The 16,390-nt window shown below is 40.3% G+C and overlaps 1 protein-coding gene across 1 annotated transcript in view; it reads left to right on the forward strand.

The window, feature by feature from the left end:
- Positions 1 to 16,390, forward strand: part of LOC149318404 (inactive heparanase-2-like) — a 167,040-nt gene that overhangs the window by 138,620 nt on the left and 12,030 nt on the right. The window contains exons 8-9 of the mRNA XM_089509612.1: positions 1,643 to 1,749; positions 13,722 to 13,836. Of these exons, the coding sequence (XP_089365738.1) occupies positions 1,643 to 1,749; positions 13,722 to 13,836 (222 nt within the window). The remainder of the gene's footprint in view (positions 1 to 1,642; positions 1,750 to 13,721; positions 13,837 to 16,390) is intronic.

A 16,390-nucleotide genomic window follows, 5' to 3' on the forward strand; every position in this document is an offset into this window, starting at 1 on the left:
GGTTTGCCTGTTCCAAGATTTAATATGCTTTTAGCATATGTCCAGAAACATGATTATTGGGCGGGGGTGTGGGGTGGTTCATACTTGCTACTGCTGTGATATATTATTGTTTATAAGCTATGAGCAGCTGAGTTGCTGAAATCTCACCTGGGCTTAAGGAAGAGCTAGATCCTGTACACCATGAAGACCAAGCATCTGAGCACTTGTAGTGATCTACCCACCATGTTGTTTTTCATATGGCTGTTATTGCTGAGTTAGCTCAAGGCAACTGCACATAAAATACATGCACATACAAGGGGAGTGCAGGTTATCCTATCTCCATGCTGTAGGTATCTATACCATATGTGGTATTTCATACATACAGTGGAATACCATATACACAGTGGAAAATGTGTTTGCATGTTTGTTGTGAGTACTGATGAAAATGGCCCAATCTTGTGGACTTTGGTGGATTGCCCCATACCCCAATGACTCACCAGCCTAATATGATGTTGCTTGGAGAAAAGCAATGGAACAAAATAGCATTCACATGCACACACCCACACATAATAAGAGGCTGACCAAATAGTCATAGCTGAATTAATTAAAGAAATGTACAGTATGTATCAATTTCATTTTTCTAAAAAGACATGGCTTTGATGGAATAGACACCCCCCCATCCTAAACACACTAAACAAAATGTGGAATATTTTCTTGTCCAGATGATTGTGTGATGCTTCAGATGGGGCACAAAGGGAAGAGAAAAAATGCTGAAGCAGGGCTCCTTAATCACTTAAAGGGTTTTTGTTTGCCTTCAAGTCATTTCTGACTTATGGTGACCCAAAGGCGAACCTATCACAGGGTTTTCTTGGCAAGATTTATTTAGAGGGGTTCACTTTGCCTATCTCTGAGGCTGAAAAAGTGTGACTTGCAAAGGTCACCCACTGGGCTTCCATGGCTGAGTGTAGATTCAAACCCTGGTTTCCAGAACCCACTGCTCAAACCACTACACCATACTGGTTCACTTAAAGGGTAGACAGACTGTAAGTAATCTAAGGAGTTTATCACACTGGGGCTGATTTCAGCATTAAAGAGAGATTAAAGTACATTTAAAGCATCCTGCAAAGGAAGCGGAAATGGCAAATAATTGCATGAATGATCAAAAATAAAGTGATATCAGAAATGCATTGTCGCTGAAATCCCAAAAGTAAAAAAGATATGCATTAATTCTTCTTTGTGACCACTATAATGACGGGTTTTGTGCGATGTTGTGTGAAATTGTTATGTGTAATTACATTATTTTTCTGGGACATTCATGGGATAAACTTCTGATCTCCTTCATGTGATAAACTCCTAAGAGGGTATATTAAAGGGTGGCGAGATCATAGCGGTCAAGGAAGTGTGGGAGAGCTAAGCAAGTTTGATGGCAGGAAAATTATAATTATGAGTAGGTTTCTTTTATCTAAAGGTATTTCCCATCTTGTACTCACTCTGTACTGCTGCCCATACTCTGTAACCTTACGAACCATGTAATACCAGGCAACACCGTTTGTACTAACTGGCAATCCCAGCACTATGTACTTGCAGTCCTGGAACATAACATTTTATAGGTATCAGTTCCTGAAGAGGATCGCTGACCATTGTTCTTTTCTTTTGGCAATAGGTTGTCAATGCACACGTCCCTGGAAAAAAGATTTGGCTGGAAGGCATTGGAGCCACCTCTGAAGGAGGCATCACCAACCTTTCAGATTCCTATGCTGCCAGTTTCCTGTGAGTTAACCTGGGAATGTGTTGAGCAGAGTGGAAGCAAGGAATTAATTAGCAGGTGTATTGATGATTGCCGTCAGGTTGCCAATTTGCCTCCCAAGGGAGTCTAATCTGACTCATGTAGACGTCTAGATTAGTAACTGGATTAACTGGATACTGGTCCACCTCCTAATTTGGATGGCTTCTGCTTTCTCCTATCATGGAATCAAGACCGATGCAGCTCCTCTACCAGTGACGTAGCAGAATCAGAGCTTGCAGAGTCAAAGACCCAGGACTTTTTTATTAGCAGGGACAGTGACATAATTTTAGTGACCCTTCAAACTTTCCTGTTCCTTCTGAATTTAGCTACTATTGGAAGATGGCTTGGTCTTAAATAAGTAATTAAGATCTGTTAGCTTTATAAATTATTTGTACCTGGTGAAGATGAGAACTGCCCAAATTACTCTGTTGATACAAATCAGGTACAGACAAAGTGCAACCCATGCAGCCCTTCAGAGCCATTTTTTTTGGTCCCCAGGGTTCAAAAATATTTTTCAAAGAAGAAAGAGTTACCCCCTCCCCCCCCACACACACACACAAGTGTGTTTTGCCTCAGAATGACCCCAGCCACCTCTAAGAGGCATGTGGGCAACTTCACTATATACCTGCCCCCAGCCATTTTAGGCCCAGGAGAAGTCTTTGTTAATACATGAAGTGACATGGAAGTGGCCTGACCTTGTTTTTTTTTTTAAAAAAAAAAGGCTCAAAGAGGAGCCTTTCTCTAGAGGGAATTGGAGGGCAAAAAAGGAGAAAATAATGTTTTTGTGTATAGGAGGTGCATCCCTCCAAGGTCTCCTGGAGGTCTGTTGTGGTCCCTAGCCCTCAACAGTTGCCAGCTACTGAAACAGATCAGTACAGCCACCTCCATTTTTTACCTTTCCTTGGCAGTACAGTTATAAGGACTATCATGATGAGCACATGGATGTCAAAATTGATCACTACCTCATTATCTTCCACATTTACTTAGGCACAGTCTTAGGACTGATGTATTCCCTGAAGGGTCTTAGGGTTAGGGGAATTGCCCCTGGATTCCCAAAGCCTGTCCACTTGCCATAAGAGGGATGCTTTGGATCTTTGCTGGTAATATGCCTTACCCCTTGGTGCACTTGAACTGAATGAGGCTTATGTCTGAGTAAACATGGAAACAATCAGGCTGCTCTGAGCTATTAGAGTTGTTTGTTATAGAAAGTCTGGATTCCAAATTCTTTTTTGGGCCATGGAAGTCATAGTGGATTGAGGCACGTCACTGATTCTCTGCATCAGTTACAGAATAAAGATTGCAAAGTGTGCTTTGCATATTAAAGCTTCATCATTTCCTGGGACTAAATCTTACAGTGCTTAATGGATTTATTTTTAAATAAACATATACAGTACATGATTTTTCTGTGAAGTTGCAGTCCTTTGCACACATATATGGTACTATGCATATTTACATGCAACTTACTGAATACAGTGGGATTTATTTCTGCATAGGCATGTGTAAAATATGCTGTAAATATGTTATATAAATTCTCCATAAGATATTTCCACCAGCAACATCTGTTTACATATGTGAACAGAAAGAAATAGGAAAAATTGTCTAGAATGTAAAACCAGTTGCACAATGGAAAAATTGCCCAAAAGTTTTGGAATATTCTTTCCTAGTGTAAATTCTTAAGGAGAAAACTGGATGAGTAATTTTGATGTTTTGCAGAAATTATGCAAGTGTGGGAGACTGATTCATTGAAACCCCTTTCTTTCCCTACAATTTTACTACATTTCACAAGTGCCCTTCTGCAAAGTCAGCAAAGAGTCTTCTGGTGTCTTAGAATCATAGAAACATAGAGTTGGATTGGCGGTCCAGTCCAACTCCATTCTGCCATGCAGGAATACACAATAAAGGAACTCCCAACAGATAGCCATCCATCCTCTGTTTAAAAACCTCCAAAGAACGAGCCTGAACCACACTCCAAGGGAGTATGTTCCACTGTCAAACAGCTGTTGCTGTCAGGAGGTTTTTCCTAATGTTTAGGTGGAATCTCTTTTCTTGTAGTTTGCATCCATTGCTCTGTGTCCTACCCTCTGGAGCAGCAGATCTTGATATTAAATGCACACTTCTGTGAATTGCAGCTCACTTGATCAGATATAAAGTTGAGAGTATCTACAAATGTTTACGCATAATACATTTCCAATTCTTTAAGGTGGCATGGGTTATGTATTGTTTTGGTGGCAAAGACAGTAGACAGTGATTTTTAGTTATGCCTGTTTAACTTTTGTATATTTTAATGTAATTTTATAGTTTTTTAATTAGATTATATTAGTTGTTTTTAAATTTTTCATTGTAAAGTTTTTTAAATGTTTTTCTCCATCAGCTGCCTTTCGTTTCTTTCTGGGTGAAAGGTGGCATAAAAAAATGAAGGAACAAATAAATAAAGGTTCCTTCATGTGTTCAACCTAAATCTACCCTCCTGTAATTTCAGAACATTAGACCTGGTCCTACCTTCTGGGGCTGCAGAAAACAAGCTTGCATCCTCCTCTCTGTGATAGCCCTTTAGGTATTTGGAGTGCAATCATGTCATCCTTCATTCGTCTCTTCACCAGTTCCCTCAAGCTTTCCTCATATGAATCCCTAAGTACCAGTTCTTGCATCTTTGAGATTTCAGAGTTTTGAGGGGGAGGTGAGGGTGGAAAAACCCACCGCCTCCTCTTGGTTTGGTGGCCTGTAACAGAGAGCATGATATGGGGTTTGATCACTGGACTACAACTCTCGGGAATAGGGTATGATTCCCCACTTGGCCATGGAAACCCACTGGGTGGCCTTGGAGAAGTCACATACTCTCAGCCCCAGAAAAACCCAGTGATAGGTTTACTTTAGGGTCACCATAAGTTGGAAATGACTTGAAAGTACAAAACAACAGCAGATTCTTATCACAATGTTCATTTTATTTCTTTATCAATTTCTTTTTTTCTCTCTCTCACTCAAATGCTTTCAGTTGGTCCACTGATCATTCTCATGGATTTCTATCCAACTAAATTTGTCTTTGATATATAATGCTGCTCCCCTTCTTTTTCTGCTACATTTATTCTTTTTGAAAAGGTTATATCCCTCAGTTGTTATGTTCCAATTATGGGAGTCATCCCACCAGGTCTCTGTTATATCTATAAAGTCATATTTACCTTCCTGCATTAGGAATTCAAACTTATCTTGTTTGTTTCCCAAACTGTGTGTTGACATATAGACATCTGAAGCCTTGTTTGTTCTTACCAATTACTATATCAGTTTTTTCTGTGGACTCCTTTCTCTTCATCAACTTCTCCTCTAGAATTCACATTCTTGTGTTTAGAGCTTGCCTGTAGGCTGATGTTTTAGCTATCATCTCTAAGCCCCCAAGGACATAGCTTAAGGCCCTCCTGATCAGACTTGCCATGCTATTATCAAATATATTATCAGCAAATCTCAGGAGGGTATGTGCCTCTTACAGAAGGGCTACATCTTCATGAGGTGCAGCCCATCTGTAGCCAGCAGTTCTCTGTTTAAAAAGTGATCATGGTCCCAGAAGCTAAGCTTCTTCTGTCTTACCATCTACTCTACATTAGCCAGTCATTCACTTTTAGTATCTTTCTGACCCTGTATAGTCCTCTATTCTTGACTGGCAGAACTAAAACTCTCCAACAGAGAATCCTGTGTACCTCACCAAATTATAGATGCTGGGATTCCATAGGATGGAGCCATGATAACTAAAGTGGTATCAAAATGTTGTAACTGTGTAATGTGGATGCACACTATATCAGTGCTGTGAAGGTAGTTGTTTCATAGCTTAGTTTTGCTATGGCTAAGGGTTAGTGACATTATATGTATTTTTGCCATTCTGTACTAGTACAGAAAATTTGTCTGGTGCAGCAGCCTGTTCCTGAGAATTTTGACTTCCTTGTAAATATTTTTTTTAAAAAAAGGACCAACAAACAAACCTACCAGCCATGGAAACTGGTTATGAAGGAGTTAAACAATCCCAGAGCTCCCAGAAAACACAACAACAAAATGGAATAAGAGCAAATTATTCAAAATCAGCACAAATCTACTTTATTTGCATAAATGATATAATTTACAGAATCCATTTTATTAAATCACAGAATTAGGGGTTGTCTCAGCTTGACTTTTGAAAATATTAGTAAAGTCAGGGTGTACATTTATCTCTTCCACCAGCCTGGTCACAGTGCTCATTCTCACCCTTTTCCACCAATTTGTCCTTGCTTATAGAATATCAGATTCACAGTGGACTTGGAAGATTTCTTTTTCTTCCATACCTCATATGAAATTATGAATTTTGAGAGTTTCACATCTCATGTAGAGCCCATGAGGTTATGTTTTGGCATTTCTTATTAGCTTACATTGACTATCCAGTCAAGGGAATTAGTGTATTTTCCTCTTGGTGCACAGGAAGTTGATGTCATGAGCCGTGGGCCCTCAAGATGGGAGGTTGGGAAGAACAGTCTTGGCCATTTTCCAAATCTTCTGTGAAACAGAAGAAGGAAATTGCATGGGGCATTCACAGAAATTGAGCTCATATTATTAAGTCCACAGAAAAGGGAGCCCATAGGGAACATAGGGTTCAACATGCTAGAGACGGTTTCATCAACAAAAATTAGTAAAGACGTCTGTCTTTCAAGTTCATTTCTATATGCTGATGAAGAGGGGAAGACAACTTTTGTCTGAGCTTGCTAGCTGAGTGACAGCATGCTCCTTTCTATTTTTGGATTTATGGGGGTTAATGCCTCCACCCAAAGTAAAGTTTACCCTCATCCCACATCCATAGCTGCAGAAAATGCAGGTGAGGAGCACTCTGGCTTTAGCAAAAGGATTCAGAACCCCTCTGCCAAAAAGCAGAAGACGAAGCATCCTCTTCTATGCTTCTGTTATCTTTGAGAAATAGAAAGTACATGGAGATGCAGTCAGTGCTTAGTAGAAGAGCTCTGGTTCCTCTGTTAAACAACAGTAAAAAAGGCACCTACCCTCCTGAGATTTGCTGATAGGCACAATGAGACAGCAGATGCTGGGTGGGTGACAGTGACAGCCCTACAGCTGTTTCTCCTAGGCTACTCAGCCATTTTCTTCTCTCTCAGCTTGTCCTGAACCCTCCATACTAGTACTGTCTTGCTACCCTGTGAAGTTTGATTGTCGTACTGCTCTCTAAACTTGTCCATCCTCAGGTGAAGTAGAGGATTCTGTCTTGCTACTAGTGTCAACATGTTGGATTCTGTGTATAAGTGTGAGGATGCCACTTTGTCCTTTGTTGTTAACTGCCCTTGTTATTAACTGTCCTTTATTGTTAACATACCCATGACCTTCTTAATAGAGTCCATCCATCTAGCATGTGGCCTTCCTCTCTTCCTACTTCCCCCCACCTTTCCCGGCATTATTGTCTTTTCCAGTGAGTTATCCCTTCTCATGATGTGTCCGAAGTACGACAGCAAAATGTCTTGGGATGCCCCTGCCCACTATCTCTGTCTCTTGATCATAGATAGGGAGCATGTACAGTTCAATAGTGGGGCTGTGAAGACCATCATCTTCAAGCAATGGGTGAGATATGCACATGTGTGTGCGCGTGCACACCCTATTACTTGTACTAAAGCTAGATGGGAAGTTTGTCAGCCATAGTGATTTGGCAGTAGAACTCAGAGCCCTTCTGTTGAGAAACAGATGAAACAGGGCAGGAGCATGAGAACTTTAGTTGATGTTGGTCCAGCTGCTAATAAATGGCTTTCTTATTTGTTTCTGTGTGGACAATGTAAGCTAATCAGTGCTTGAAAACAAGTTATTTTCATTACTGTACTATAGCTTCCAGAATCCCCACAATAGGTGGCCTCACTGGTGGGATTCTGAGAACTGCAGTACAAAGAGTTTTGTGCTCTGACTGTCATGGACTTGGGCCACACACCTTGCAAATCACCATCAGCTTTATTTCCAACTTGTGATCTGGAGAAGAGACATTAATTACCTCTAAAATTTTGGGCTGGTCTCCACCAGTGGCAGCTGATAGCTTCCATATCTGTAGGAGAATGAATGTGCTCCATGTTTTAGTCTGAAGTTTACATAAACTATCCAAGGTGCTGGTCCTTTTCACCTAAATGAGTCCACAACCTTGGAGAGCTCCAAGTTCAAACTAAAAATGGAAGCAGAGTCACCATCCCACTGACATGGCAGCCAGCCATTGGCACTGTCATCGTACCCTAAAGCTTTGAACATGCAAAGAAGGTTGGCTGCTCCTTGCCTTTGCCCAAAGATAGTTGCCATGGTAATAATGATGAGTATAATTATTTTAGCCTGTGATGACTACTCTTTTTAATTACCATTAGATAAAAGCTGTGTTTGAGTCTTTCTACAAGATTTATGGAAACATGTTTATCATTATATTTGTACAAACCTAATAAAACATTTTTCATTCTAGTTTATTTCTAAATTGTTCTGAATTATTTATAATAATATTTAGTATATCAATCAAAGATTAATATAAATTAATCATTATTCAATTTGTAGTCATATTTTACTGAATTCATCTCCCAATTGATAGATCCTATTCACACATAAAAAGCCCTTATCAGGTTAAGAAATTCATAGAAATGGAAACATCTGCTATGTGTATGTATTATATAGAAAATACTTTTATTTGCTCACAGACAGGTCATATATTAACAAAAATTGTCAATTACCAACATTTATTCAGAAGCAATATTAAATATAAAGGGACATGTGGCAACTTAAGGCAGAAGGTAGCATGTTGCAACCAAGAATCCTCAAGTAACTTGAATGTATAGATTGGAACTAGTTTTTCAACTGTATTAGGTAAAATTAGGTCCAATCCATGAAAGCTGATGTCACAATATATTTGTCATTCTTGCAGGTGCCACGAGTCTTCTTATTGTTTATGGTAATTTGTGTACTGAGTGCTTCACTATAGTTTCTAACAGCAAAAGACAGGTCTCCACATTTTCATTACTTATCTACTTGACCAAGTCACATGTGTTGTTTTTCAGTGGCAATTAAATATTTCAAAGTGAAGTCGAAAGCTTTCATAGCCGGCATCCATAGTTTTTTGTGGGTTTTTCGGGCTATGTGGCCATGTTCTAGAAGAGTTTCTTCCTGACATTTTGCCAGCATCTGTGGCTGGCATCTTCAGAGAATGCTTGCCTGGAAAGGAGTTGGGTATATATATTGTGTGACCTGGAAAGGCAGGAGTGATTTGCATGTGTATTGTTCTGTTGCTAATGGCAGGCCTTGGGGTAGGAGGGTCTGCAAAAGAGGATTAGTGTCTGCTTGATTAGTGCTCATTGTCTGCTGGGAAACCCCTGACCCTGGGAGATTTCTCATTTGCATTTGTTGAGTCTTCATCTTGCTATTTTTCAGGACTGGTAGCCAAACCTTATTTACTTTAAGGGTTTCCTCTTTCCTGTTGAAATTGTCCAGGTGTTTGTGGATTTCAATGGCTTCCCTGTGCATCCTGACATGGTAGTGGTTGGCATGGTTCAGAATTTCAGTGAACCCTTCTAGAACATGGCCACATAGCCCGAAAAACCCACAAAAAACTATAAATGTTTCAAAACTTATGGTAAACTTATGCCTCAACAAATCACAACTCCTGTGGAGATGGCTTGCCAGCAGATCCAGCAGATAAAGGAATGTGCTTCAAAGCTGTGATGGAAATGTAGTTCTAGGGCTATGTTGCCTTGATATGGCAACCAGCATCTCATTATTGCTTGAATATTATTGCCCTCCTCTTTCTTTTTATATGCAACCCAATCCTTATGCATGCCTTCACAAAATAAGCCAGTAAGACTTATCCACAAAATACCTGGATTTATTCCCAAGAGTATAACCAGGACTGCAGCTGAAATAAGTAAATTTAAAAATAAATAAATTTTAACGTGGAATGATTTTCTTCCTGTGCAATCGCTTTGCTTCTCTCTAACCTCAGGGACTATCACAGATAGTAATGGAATTAGTTTTTTGGCTATCACTGAAGATCTCAGCTGGGATCTATATAACTGCATTTGTAGTAATTCCAGTACAGCCTTTAATGGATGAAGGAAAATGTGTACCATTAACCTGTTCCCAAAAGTAGTTTTCACCAGACGTATTCACAACAGTGTATTACATTAGCATCTAACTCTTGAAAAATACTTGAGTTTCTGCAGCTGAAAAAATGGGAACTTACCAAAGTGTAGGCTGTATAAGATACCCAATATAGTGTAGAAATCATTCAGGTACTTAATCTTCAAAAATTCAGATTTGAAGCAAGCAGATCAAAATTAAAATGCAAATCAGAACTTAATTTTCCTCTGCCCTGCAAATTTCACAACTCATTGCTTTGGCAGTTTAAATACATCAGTGCATGTTTTTAAATGTGAACTTTGAGAGAAATGGACTCACAGATGAACACATGCAAAAATGTCATGGATCAGAAATAGAGTCATTTTTCCATAGCTAGACATTTATTTTGGGCAATTTAATACTCCTTCTACACTACGACTTTTCAATAATAGTGAAGTTCTTCCCCCTCCAGTTAGCTGGAAATATGTAAGTATGACTGGATTACTTAGCAACTGCTTCCATGTGTAAGATCCATTTCTAATGTAGGTTTAATTTTCCTTATCCAGAATTCTGAAATTCAAAATGTTCCAAAATCCAAACTTGTCCACATTGTTGCTTTCTGATGGTTCAGTGTACACAAACTATGTTTCATACACAAAATTAATACAATATTGTGTATAAAATTACCTTCAGGCTGTGTGCATAAGGTGTATACAAAACATAAATTAATTTCATGTCTAGACTTGGGTTCCATCTTCAAGATATCTCATTATACATATGCAAATATACCAAAATCCAAAAAAACTCCAAAATACAAAACACTTTTGGTCCCAAGCATTTTGGATAAGTAAGACTGAATCTGTATTTAATATGAGATAAATCTATTTTAGGAAAGATCTGGTGTTAGTTAATGGTCCTTATCACACATGAGACTGGAACTCAAATCCAGAGCCAATTCGACTTGAAGGGGAATCAGAGTCCATTCGAATCCAAGGCAATTCAAGTGATGAATTATCACACATGAAGAACGAAATTGTGGCGATTCCTGAGTCAAAGTGGAGTGAGTGCATAGTAAATTATCACACCAGTACATACCATGCAGATTCAACAATTCAAATTGACACCCTTGCACATGCTCAGTGGGGCTCTGAATGTATCGTGGACCTTTGCACTTCTGGGGTGAAGAAGGGGGCCACTTTCTGGTTCCAGTTTCACATGAATGCTAGCCTCATGTGAATGATTTCTTCACGTTTCTTCCTCCCTTCTATTTCCCCATCCCTGGCAGCCAAATTCAAATGGGTCCTCCGTGTCAGAGCCCCCATCTATTTTAACCACATCTACATCTATTCTCCTGTCATTCTCCTCATCCATTTCAGCCACATCTACATCTATCCTCCTGTCATTCTCCTCATCCATTTCGGTTACATCTATCTACATCTATCCTCCTGTCATTCTCCTCATCCATTTCAGCCACATCTACATCTATCCTCCGTGTCAGAGCCCCCATCCATTTATTATTATTATTACTATTACTATTATTACTATTAAAAAATTCATTTCACTGCAAAATAATCAGTGTAGAAGCTATAGGTTTACTTGGAAGTAAATACTTTGGATCTGAAGGAGACCCATTTTGGAGGAGTGCAGAAATGATCCGGCTTCCCTTATTCTCCATGCTCCCTAAAATACCACCTCCATGAATCCAATCCACTCTCCTTTCCTTTGTAACAGTTGCCTTCTCTTAGGTTGCATCTACACTGGGAACATAATCCGGTTTGACTCCACTTTCACTGTCATGGCTCAGTGCTATGGAATTCTGAGAGTTGGAGTTTGTTGCTCCCCCCAGCCTCTGATGGCCCTCTCCGTTGCTCCCATCTCCCGCCCCCCCAGCCTCCTGTTTCATTCCCTCCATTCCTATCATCTACATCTAAATCTTCCTTCTGAGCACCGGAGGCAAATGGGGCAAAATTGCAGCACAGCATCATGGGAAATGTGGGACCTTGGTGGTTTGCGGGGTGTACCAGGACGGAAGCAAAGTTGTATTCTACACCAGACCAATTTGGATTGAAATCGAAGTGAGCTTAGAAGCAATTTTTGTGAATTCGCTTGTTACCAAATTCACCAAAATCAGGAGTCACTTTGGATTGACTACGGAAGCGCCTCGGAACAACCTCCCATAGAAAGCAATCACGTGAGATAATACATCACGTTTTAGTATGAATCCAAATGGTTGGACTTGAAGTCGCATCGGAACAGAGCTGCAAAACCCTCCGTGTGATAAGGCTGTGTCAAGCTCAACAAGATTTAACTATACATTTTCTCTTTTTTACTTCTGCCACAAATTACTTCTTGTTCAGTTAAACACTAGTTCACAAGTGAGGAAAGATTAGCCACAAGACTGTTTTTATAACCCTTAAGATCTCCTCTTATTTTGCGGGTTTTTTTAAAAAAAAATATTGTGTCCAAATACGTACTGGGGCTGCAGCAGGCAATTCTGCCTTATCCCCCTTGACCATTTTAAGCCTAGAGAGGGTCTTTTTTCTCAACACAAAGTGACCAAGAAACTAAAATCTGAGTCACTTCTTGCTGGGGGGAAAAAACTTCTGGACTTAAAATGGCCCATAGCCCAAAAATGTGGTGAAAATGTGCTTCCATGCCTCTGAGGGAGGCTTTTTCCAGAGGGACTGCAGTCCTCCAGATTTCCCAGGGAGGACAGTGTAGCCCCCTAACACTCAGTTGTTGTCTACTGCTACCTTAGCCTCTATTTTTGTGAATGGGGGTGTGTATATGCATTTTCTTCACATTGTTTTTCTTTTTAGCAATAGCAATAGCAGATACATTTCTACACCGCTTATGAGTGCACTTAAGCACTCCCTAAGTGGTTTACAAAGCATAAGCTAATTGTCCCCAACAGTCTGGGTACTCATTTTAGCAACCTCGGAAGGATGCAAGCCTGAGTCGAGCTTGAGCCCTTTTGCTGGTATTGAACTCGCAACCTTATGGTTTTTGAGTGAGTGGCTGCAGTACAGGCATTTAACCACTGTGCCACCAGGGCTCCTACCCTGCAAAATACTACTATTGATTGCAAAATAGTACTATTTCAAAATAATAAAAAGGGAGAAATAATGAAGGAAACTCAACCATTCGGGCTTGTAAGAGTACAGGGGCAATTAACGAGTAATTTATTGGTTGAACTGAAGAAAAACCAATTAAAGAGCAGGAGCTACCAGCCAAAGGGCTATAATTAAAGGCACAGTGATTCTGAAAACCTCAGCCATGATTTGCCAGTCCACACAGGACATTGCATTTTATTTAATTTTTTTATGCCACAAAATGATAGGAAAGCAACACAGAAAATTATGTATTACAGCTTATTGACAACAAATTAATCTAGCTTATTCATAATAACTGAGTGAAGAAATGTTGTTTTCAAGTGTAACTATAACTATAAAAGCATCTGCTGCTCATTCATTAAATTCTATAGGTTACTACAATCCAGTCACTGTCTCTTAGTCTAACCTATTTCATGGGAATTTGTGAGGGGGAAATGGATATTGGGATATGTATCCTGTCCTTGAAGAAGGGTTTTGATAATATGGAGCAATAAGAAGAACAGCAACTATAATAGGGTAGTTCCTACTTTGTAAATCTGGGGCAGTCTTTCACAATCTGGTTTCCTCTAGAAATTTTGGACTACTTCCCATCATTGCTGACCACTGACCATACTGCCTGGAATTGGTGGCAACATCTGAAGAGCACCAAAGTAGGGGAGATTTGCCAAGGATCTGTGGGACTAGGTTAGAATGCAGGAGATCCTTTGAGGGACACCAAGGCCTACTACTTTCTGAAAAGTTCTGTTTTTATCTGCCAGGTGGCTGAATTCTCTTGGGATGCTGGCCAGTCAGGGTATTGATGTGATAATGCGACACTCATTTTTTGACCATGGGCACAACCATCTTGTGGATCAGAACTTTAACCCACTGCCGGTAGGTGTGTGACTCTACATTCTGTACCTTCTGAACTTTTTCCTCCATCGTGTTCTTATTCTGTCTCTACTAATCTGTCTGGTTTCCTTTTCCATTTCTGTAGGTATACAATGTACTGTGCAGACCCTTCTTTCTCCACTATTTTATGATCTGCATACACTTCTTTTATGTGCCTCCCTTTCATTTCAGTGCCTGCTTCAAGCCAGTATTTTCTTTCTTTCTTTACCAACAGAGATACATGACACTGTGCCATCACTTTCCTCTTCCATATTTTTTCTGACCCCACTCACCCCCACCCCTGTATCTCTGCTGTTTCAGGTCAGGGCTGTCTTTCCATCTCTTTCACTGTTATTAAGTGTGCAACACCACATCCCTTTCTCCCCCACTCCTCATCCCCTTGCTCCTTCCTTAGCTCCACTCACAGTGTCTCTGCTGTATCAGTCTGGGCTTTTCCTCTCTCCCTTTCCTGTTACCAGTCAGTAAATCAGGGGATTTGTGCTTGACTTCTGTGCCCTTGACCTGTTCTTCAGACTCTTGGCTGCACCACAAAATATTTTTTAAAAGACAGAAAGGAAGAAAAGGGGGAAGAAAGAAAGAAAGAAAGAAAGAAAGAAAAATCTATGTGCAGCTGAAAATCTATTGCTCCTTGTGGCCTTTTTGAACTCTGCTTGAAAATACATTTTTCCAGATTGGTTTCTTTCAGTGCTAATAGGAGACATTAGTTAATGTCAAGCTCAACATGTTGAAAGCAGATGGGGCAGGGTTACCTCTGGAGCTGAAGCTTGGTCCACCATGAGAGTCTCTGTGGGACCCTCATGGAATACAAAAGAGCAAGAGAGCAAAGGCCTCCATGGAAGGAGCAGGCAAGCTACAGCCCAAGAGGAGGGCAGGACAGGGCAGGAGAGGAGTTGCAGTGCCCTGAAAACATACTGTGGGAGCAACCAATGTGGAGGCAGCCAGATCCTTAGGGAAAGACTAAAGAAAATGAGGCTGAACGAAGTTTAGATTTATCAGAACCAAGGTGAAAGGAGTTCACAGCTTCACACAGAAGGGCAGTTCCCTCCAGTTTAATGCAAACCCACTCATTTGTAGCTCATGAAAAAGACTGAGGAGGTTGCCATTCCAAGTGTGCAGGGGCTCTAATAAGGAAACCGTATGTAAAGGTTTTCTTTTCTTTTTTCAGTCTAATAAATTCTGCACCTTGTAAGTGGAACACTTGGCAGCACTAAGAAGCTCTGCAACTCCCCAACTAGACGAATTTATAATCCTGGTCCAGGGTACCAATCTGAGAGACACTGCCAGCAGGCTCATGGTGATTTGGGAAGCAGAAGGGAAGCCACAAAAGTGGAGCCCATTCTGTAATGAGCTATAGATTTGGCTTTCTTCTCCAGTTCCAGGCTTCTAGTTGTCTGTCCCAGTTAATCAGCTGTTGGTTCTGGCTTCATTAGCCTCAGGCAGCAGGAAAATATATTAGAGATGTTTATCTCCTTTTAACATTGCTTCTGCCCAGTTTGTTCTCTGAGCGTTTCCCTATTACAAAATTTCCATGCATGTGTGAGATCTGACAGTGTTGCCAACAAGCCTTGAAGATATTCCCCAGAATGTTTTACCAAAATCCCCAGAATTCCCCAATATTTACCTGAATACTCAGTCAATCAAATTCCCCGGATTCCAGGGAATTCCCCGAAAATTGGCAACGCTGCTTCTCTAATTCCTGCTGAGTCCCAGAAAGACTGAAGGGAACTGCACATCTCAGATATTTCTTTATTTATTGTTCTAGGTTCAAAAGGGAAAAACAAAACCTGCCTAATAGCTAGGGGGTAGGAAAGGAAGAGAATATATGTTTCAGATAATTATTAGGTTCCCAAGGGCTACATGCAGAACAATCTGTGTTTTATGGAGCCAACTAAAATTCAGCTAAGCACTGAATGTAAGTAGCTTTCTTTACTGATATACCAGAAAGGTCCAAGACTTTGCTGTTCTGGAGGAACATAGAAAGCTGAAGTTGAAAACATTACTTTTGTGGATTGTGGCCATGCTTGCTGGGGAATACTGGGAGATGCTGTCCTAAAAAGATTTTTTTCTAAGTTCTGGTCTGGTTTGATCTAGCTGCTATCCCAGTATTCTAGCTCTGTATTGCTTACACTAATGGACATCAGCTCACCAGAGTTTAAAGCAGGATGTTTTCTTACCCTGATTGAAAATACTAGAGATTAAACCTGCATGGAAAGCATGTGCTCTACAATGGAGCCACAGTCCCTCTTCAGTGTAGCAGAGCTTCCCAGATGATTTGCACATAGTTCAAGCTACTAGCCTACTACAGAAGGGATTCTATCTGTGCTTCCTGATTTTAGGCCTTCAGAGATAAATGTCTTTTCTGTTTTTTGCCCTGTCCCATTCTGTTACAAACCAGAATATTTTCTCCCTTCCAAATCAGGTGAGTTGCTAGAGGGATTTTAAATAAGAGCAATGGCAAAGCTGAGTAAGATCAGACTGTGAACCTGAGGTGAGGTGTGGCGTCTGCTCTTTTCCCGTGGGAGCTATCAGTGAGATG

Source organism: Sceloporus occidentalis, unplaced genomic scaffold (genome assembly GCF_023333645.1).
Source record: "Sceloporus occidentalis isolate IW3139 unplaced genomic scaffold, rSceOcc1.0.p SCAF_2, whole genome shotgun sequence".
Taxonomy (NCBI): Eukaryota; Metazoa; Chordata; class Lepidosauria; order Squamata; family Phrynosomatidae; genus Sceloporus; species Sceloporus occidentalis.